This window comes from Sus scrofa, chromosome 10 (assembly GCF_054392235.1).
Source record: "Sus scrofa isolate SSC_HxYL_T2T_F1_AM1 chromosome 10, Sscrofa_HxYL_maternal_Yorkshire_Landrace_v2.0, whole genome shotgun sequence".
In the NCBI taxonomy this organism is placed as follows: domain Eukaryota; kingdom Metazoa; phylum Chordata; class Mammalia; order Artiodactyla; family Suidae; genus Sus; species Sus scrofa.
The window spans coordinates 23,436,154-23,443,243 of record NC_139392.1 but is presented as its reverse complement, the minus strand read 5'-3'; the positions used below and the strand labels follow the sequence as shown (position 1 = coordinate 23,443,243).

The window sequence follows — 7,090 nt, the reverse complement described above, 5'->3', positions numbered from 1 at the left end:
GGGTCCTCCGAGGACGGGCACCCCAGCCCTCCCGTCTTGGGGCGGTGCCCCACTGCGGGAAGAGCCCAGGGACGAGGCAAGAGCCGCCTCTAGGAGGGAGGCGTCGGTGACTTGATGTCCATGGCCGAGATTTCCCAGAACACTGCCTTACAAGCAGGTGGGGAGATTCAAAGTGAACTTGTCTTCCTCTTGCTCTTCTTTATCCAGCAGGATGTCTTTTGAGACTCCATATCCTTCTCTTTTCCCTCTGGGACCCACCCAGAGAATGGCTTTGGTAATCTTCAAGAAACATGGAGCTGGCCGGCTGCTCCTTGGCCTACGAATGGAAAGGAAATTGGCTCCCTGGAGTCCAGAAACCTTTCTGGAAAGACTGGCTGCCTCCTCCGTCACAATGCTGATCCCTTTCTCCAGCTGGCTCCTGGGGAGGGCGACAGGGGTCTCTGGACTCTGCTCTTTGCATCCAAGGAGTTCCGTGATACCTCACAGGGCCCGGGGGCCCTGTTGCTCAGGGCAACACAGTTAGAGCATCAGTACAGCTGGGGCACCAAGACTGCTAGCAGTTGGGGCAAAGAACTTAATATTTGATGTGAAATGAACAACAGAAGTCACGTGGCATATGTGAAACTTTATGGGCTCCTTGTCACTTCTACAGTTTAGAAGGGCTTTTGTTTTGAATTGAATATGGGAGAAGGCACCAGAAATTTTGTGATGCTTAAGATTTTTAGAAACCTTTATGGGAAAAAAAAAAAAAAAAAAAAAAAAAAAAAAAAAAAAAAACCTTCATTGGAGGGCCACAGGCAAAAGCTAAGGCAGATCCCTGAGACTTTGGAGAAATTTTCGGATTCTGCGGCGGGAAGCTGAGGTCAACTCTGGGTAACACCAGCTTCTCATTTCACAGACCAGCTTCCCAGGGCAAGGAGAAGGCTTCCTGGGGGAGCGGGGGGGGGGGGGGCTGCTGTTCTCACAGGGAAGCGACAAGGTGTGGGGAGGATGGTCCCTGTGAGCCCCAGAACCAGGATTGGAGAATGAAGCCCAGGGTCTCTGCAGCAGTGCATGGATTGGGTGTAAAGCTGGGAAAAAAAAAAAAAATTCCTAGGATAGATTTGCCTGCAAAGCGCCTTCAGAGATGGAGGCGTAAAGCGTGGGGGAGAGAAGAAAGAATGGTTTAATCGAGGCATCTTAAGCAGCCTGACCCCCAAGGCGGAATGATTTAAAGTTTTTATGAGGGGAACAGATGGAAGATGAGAGCATTTCTTGCCTCGGAATGGCACTTCTTGGGCACTCATATGCTGCTCAGTAGAGCATTATATCAATCTCCTTATAGCTCAAGATATAATTAAATGAAGAGTGTATTCAAACTCTTCTATCTGCCAGCAACCTCCCTTGGTTGCTAATACTGATGAGAAAACAGTAGGAGAACTGAGGCTATTAAAAAAAAAAAACAAAAAAACAAGAGCTACTAAGGTGACCCGATAGCTGCTATTTATTTAATGGAACAGTCATTATTTTCTTTCTTCAACATATGCCTGATAATGAAGCAAAAAGAAAGGGAAATAACTATCGATGTGCCACTTTAGAAACACACAAACATTTGACTAGCTTTTTCATTTTATCGATGTTCTTTTCATATTGGTACTTAAGATTAAACCAGGGCTCAAGAACGAACAGCACAGAAAGCAATTCTGGATTACGGTTTTATTTTTTTTAAATAAGACTCAATTAGAGGGAGAACAGAGATGAAACTGTGGTCAAACATAAAAATACGAATTGAATTGCTTCTTTTTGGATGGATCTTTAACACTGACTTGGCCATACGGACACTGCAAAAGAAATAAAACAAATGATTATTGGAATTATTTAAGAATCATCTGGAGAAAGTACACGTCTCATGGCAAAAAAAAGAAAAGGCTAATAACGTTGTACAGATGATTTGATCTGCCGCCTGCAGACTAAGAGGAGAATGATGGCAACCTCTGGCAAATGGTCCTAATTAGGGTCCAAGACTCACTTCCTAAATGCATCCTTCCCACCTTAAGAATTTTACTGTCAAAAACTCACTTAAAAAAAAAAAAATCCTCCAGTCCTCAATTCAAGCAAAGCTCTTGTGCCTTTGATTAGAAACAGCTAATGGCCCAGGTAGGCACATACATAAAAGGGAAGGCTTAATTTTTAAACAGTAGCTGTTGTTAATACAAGCCTTCGGTGTCTATTCCTTGATTATAAAGTGGGTCGGTTAAAGGAAATAACACCTTCTGGCTCCCCAGTCAAACTGGTCTATACACAGAGTTATCTGTTTATAATCTTAACTATTTAACGATTTACCTTACTAGGATGCTTTTAAAAAGTTATATGTGAAGAACCCATTTCCACCATTTTTTTTTTTTTTTTGCTCAAAATTGGGAAGGATTACATAGTCCATTTAATCCATGACCCAAGAGCTATATGGTCCCTGAAATAGACATTTTAGGAAATGTATAGCACTAAGCTTGGGGTAGCACAGTTCATGGTTATTTTAAAGACAGGGTAGAAAATAGCCACAGAAAGCAGGAGATGGGAGTGAACCAGGGGGAAGAGAAGGAGGAGGAGGAGGAGGAGGAGGGGAGAGGGAAGGAAGGAAGGAAGAAAATCATTACCATTAAAAAAAAAAAAAAAACAAACCCACTGTCAATAACGAGCAAGTTTCTATTTATTCAGCTAAAAATGAAAAATAAATGCTTCCTGGGATCTAGTTTGCAATATTCCAGACTTCTTTTTCGTTTTCTTTCTTTCTTTCCCTTTTTTTTTTTTTTTTAATTGGTTCAATCCAGCAAGATGGAAATTCCCAGGCCAGGGATTGAATCTAGGTCCTCAACTGGCTGTGCCACAGGGGGAACTCCTACTCCAGATTTCTTTTCCTGGCCTCTTTGTACCTGTGTTGTGAACACAACTTATTTGGAACCTTGGGAAAAGTTGCCTTGTCGTAAAGAACGCCCATGAATTTCAAATCACAGCGTTGCAAGGAACTGATGCTCCCAGTGAAATGTTACGAAATCCCATTAACTTTAAAGGTCCTATGTTGATCCTAAGGACTTCCTTGTCCTTGACTAGAGTAGCTCGTGAAAAGTGCACTCCAGGTCTATTGAGCACTTTTATTTGACTTGTTTTTCAAATAACAGGTATTTATGAAGTCACAGGAGCACTGAAAACTGCCGCTGTGCTGCACAACTGGGACTCACGTGTCTGCAGGCAGAACCGCAGCAGTGGCCTCGCTGCACGTGGGCCAGCTGTGTGAGCACCACGTAGCCGGTAGCTGGGTCCACGTAGTTCAGCTGGCCGGCCTGAAGAGTAAGGAAATCAAACAATTCATTCGTCTCAATATTCATCATATCTCCTCACCACAACTCCTACTCATAAAATACTGCAACATTTTCTTTAAACAATATTAGACTTCTTCCCAGCAATTTTAGTGGCACTTGCAATTAAAGACTGAATGCGTTCCAACATTATACCCAGTCCAACTTCATGTGACATAAGGAGAAAATATACAGTTTGAGAAAAATGAGAAGTTGATGGAAAAACAAGAACTCCTCTATACCCAATAATGACGGAGCCACTGCTCAGGTATTTTTCATTCAGTTTCTAGGTAACAAGTTTAATAACAGGTGATTTAGAGGACTTTAAAAGCTTAAGAGGCTGAAAATGAACTTTCACTCAGAAGCTGCAGTTGCAATTTCAGTACTTAAAATATGTGGATAATGATTTAAACGTACAGAAAAGGTGCTAATCAAAACCAACAGTCCTTACAGACAAGTTTTACCGTCGCTATTGTTGGACACCTTTCCTTCCCTTCATGATGTGTTACTCCACTGCACATTTTGTGCTATTTTCCTTTTTTCGGAGTGTTGTTAGTGCTGTTTTTAAGCAAAGTAGAAGTATTGTTTTAACATATTAACACTCACCGCTTTCAGGAGTTTGCTCAAAAGCAACTTTTACTACGGCACTTCAGATGTCAAGGAAGCGGAGTTCCCATTGTGGCGCAGCAGAAACAAATCCAACTAGTAACCACAAGGTGGCTGGTTCAATCCCTGGCCTCGCTCAGTGGGCCAAGGATCCGGCGTTGCCATGAGCTGTGGTGTAGCTCGCAGACACAGCTCGGATCCCACGTTTCTGCGGCTGTGGCGCAGGCCGGCAGCTGTAGCTGTGATTAGACCCCTAGCCTGGGAACCTCCATATGCCTTGGGTGTGGCCCTAAAAAGCAAAAAAAAAGGAAAAAAAAAGGAAACAAACAGATGTAGATGTCAAGGAAGCATATTATACCTGCATTCAAACATAATTTTAAAAAGGCACCCCAAGAATGTAGCATGAAGATAAAGTAAATAATGCAACCTCATCTATGGACTTAGGCCAGGGGTGTGATATTATTTAGCCTTGAGATTTTGAAGGGGAACTTTGTCCTGGGCTTGTTTATGTTACCCTTTGACCACACAGCAACTCTGCACCATTCTTGTATAGAACTCTTCCATTAGAATACACAGGACACTTAAATGTCTTTTCACATAGATCTTTCTGGGTGCCACAAACTACTTCTTCAAAGCGTCTTCCCTAATGGCTGAATAGTTTGTTCTGTTTCAGGTTTTTTTTTTCTTTTTTTCTTTTTTTTTTTTTTTTTGGTTGGTTGGTTGGTTTTTTATTGGTTCAGGTTTTAAGCAAAGTGTAGAGCACAAGGACAACTAGAGGTCAAGTCTAGGCCTCCTCTCAGGCGCACCGGCAAAGGAAGCGCAGGACAGCTGGAATCCTGCAGTCAAGTCCCAAGGCCAGGCTAAGAGGCCTCCCAAAGCCTTCGGGACCACAGAAGCAGATTACATGAAACCAGGGGCACTAAACACTGCTTTAGAATGACTGATTGTCGAGACCTCACTTCTTTATTTACAAAGCCCTTGTTGGGAGGCTTAGAAGAGTAAGGAAAGAACACTGGGGACTGGTAGGGGGTGTCTTTCCACTTTGACAGCTGGGGATCTTCTGGGGGCAATTACCTGGACCCTGAGAACCTAACAGAGTGCTCCTGGGTGGCTCTCCTGCTTCCCACATCAGTGGGGACACTTGGAGCTCCTTGGTGGCCCTCACAAACTTAATTGTCCTTAATTGTCCAGGCAGTAGTGGCAACAGACAAAGATGGGCAAGAAGGCTGCCGGTCTGACTGGGGCACAAGATGTTCAGTGATGCAGATCAGCACAGGGAGATACCTGCCTGCCGGTGTGGAAGAAGGACCACTGGGAGGTGGCTCTGATCGTTGAAAATAAAGACAAGCTTGTTATTGGGTTTATTTATGGTTTCCCGGACAGTCATTTAACCTGTGATTGACACTGATGAAACAAGTGTGGATTCCTTGACTGAGAAAAAGTTTCTTTTCCTTTGACTGAACAGGTCTTTCCATACCAGTGGTATTTGTTCTATAGAGAATGAAACTTTTTGTTTCTTTTTACATTTATATGGTGAAGTGTGGGAACAAATTATACGTTATTTTAAAGAGTATAAACAAGATCAAAAGTGGCCAATCATTTCCTAAAGAGTCTTTGTGCAGAAGTTTCAACACCCAGTGAGTCAGGCAGCAGATCTAAGGGCCTACTGTTAGTTAAAAAAAAATAAAAGTCAACTTTAGGCAACATCCAGGGTTTTCTTCTCTGCTCCCTTGGCCCAAGCCAGACCAGATAACTTTAGTCCTATCAAGCACTGGTCACAGACAGTGTATTAAAAAAATACTTTGTATTTTTTTTTTGTATCTTTATCATGGAACTCATTTGCTCTTTCAAGATGATACAAGTATAAATATGCTCCCCTTAACCTTATGTAGTCTAAGGTTAGGGTGAAGGGAGATGATAAATTTTGATATTGGTGCTAATATGCAATTGTCAAACCCCCAAAATAGGGGAAAACATAGCTCAAGATTGTCTGGAAAGAATGTACACGCCTGAATATAGTCTCCTTTGCAACTGTGCTCCGTTAGGGTGGAGAGCACGAACGGATGGCAGCAAAAAGTGAAAATGAATTAAAAATAAGTTAATCAATTTTCCTTATTAAAATCATTGGATGGCAGTGCCTACATGATACTGCAGATAAACACACAACATATTTTTCCTGTCACACACACACACACACACACACACACACACACACAGAGTAATGATGGGCCCAAAACTGTGACCGGAGTTTTAGCACGGACGCTGATCAGAAAGGAGTTGCGCTCATACTCCGGACAGATACATGTTAACTCCTTGCCCGGAATAGGAAAACCGTGGCCAGTTTTCAAGCGAAAAGTTCTGAGATGGAAGCACACGCATCATCAGACGCCAGACGCAGGACCGCACCGGCCGGCAGCAACCTCTCCGCGAGGACTCACAGGCGCACCAGCCCCCGGGGGGCATGTCTCGGCGGCCGTCTGGGCGGGGCTGCCGGGGAGAGGCGGAGCTGCCGGAGGGAGGCGGAGCTCCCGGGGAAGGGAGGGGAGGGCATAGCGCGGGGGAGGCCTCACCGCGCAGGCGCAAGTCCCCCAACCCACCCCACCCCGTCTGCAGTCCGGGCGGGGCCACCCCGGAAGGGAGGGACGGGGCCTCACCGCGCAGGCTGCAGCGTGCAGCTCCGCGATCCTCCGCTCTGCCTCCGTTAACTCTTCGCTTGCCCGACCCGTCGCCCCTCCCTCTGGCGAGTCGGGCCCGGAGACGCCGCGGTCTCCCTTCGAAGCGGAGCAGAAGGTGAATCTGAGGGGCTGTCGGAACTCCGCTCCGACCGGGGGTGGTTTTGGCGGCGGGGCGGCAGGCTGCTGCCCTCTGAGCGCGGCGCCCGCGGACACCCGGACCCTCCAGGCCGCCATGGCCGCCGCCTATCGGGGGCGGGGCGCCGGCGCTGGGGCCTCGGGGCGGTGCTGGCTGCTCCCGCGGGGCCTGGCCTGGTCCCAGCCCCGTACCCCGGATCCCTCACCCTAGACCCTGCCCTCCAACCCTTGACCCTGGGCCCGCCCTCCAGTCCTGGATCCCGACCCCCAGCCCCGACCTCGGCTGTCCGGACCCCGACCTCACCCTCCTATGCCAGACCCCGCTCTCTGGTCCTGGACTTT

The 7,090-nt window shown here is 46.2% G+C and overlaps 1 protein-coding gene across 1 annotated transcript; it reads right to left on the bottom strand.

Annotated features, from left to right (window-relative positions):
* Positions 1-1,680: 1,680 nt before the first annotated feature.
* C10H1orf53 (chromosome 10 C1orf53 homolog) lies at positions 1,681-6,861 on the bottom strand. Its single transcript, XM_003130590.7, has 3 exons — positions 6,593-6,861; positions 3,216-3,317; positions 1,681-1,820 (listed from the first exon to the last, which is right to left on the bottom strand). Exons 1-3 carry the CDS (start codon positions 6,845-6,847, stop codon positions 1,749-1,751), a joined length of 429 nt encoding a protein of 142 aa, XP_003130638.3. The 5' UTR covers positions 6,848-6,861; the 3' UTR covers positions 1,681-1,748.
* Between the last annotated feature and the right edge of the window lie 229 nt (positions 6,862-7,090).

Excerpts from the sequence above, each read along its gene's own strand:
- C10H1orf53 (XM_003130590.7), bottom strand. The coding sequence starts at position 6,847 with ATGGCGGCCTGGAGGGTCCGGGTGTCCGCGGGCGCCGCGCTCAGAGGG. Across the intron at positions 3,318-6,592 it reads TGCACGCTGCAGCCTGCGCG|GCCGGCCAGCTGAACTACGT; the intron begins GTGAGGCCCCGT and ends CTTACTCTTCAG. Across the intron at positions 1,821-3,215 it reads GCGGTTCTGCCTGCAGACAC|TGTCCGTATGGCCAAGTCAG; the intron begins GTGAGTCCCAGT and ends TTTCTTTTGCAG.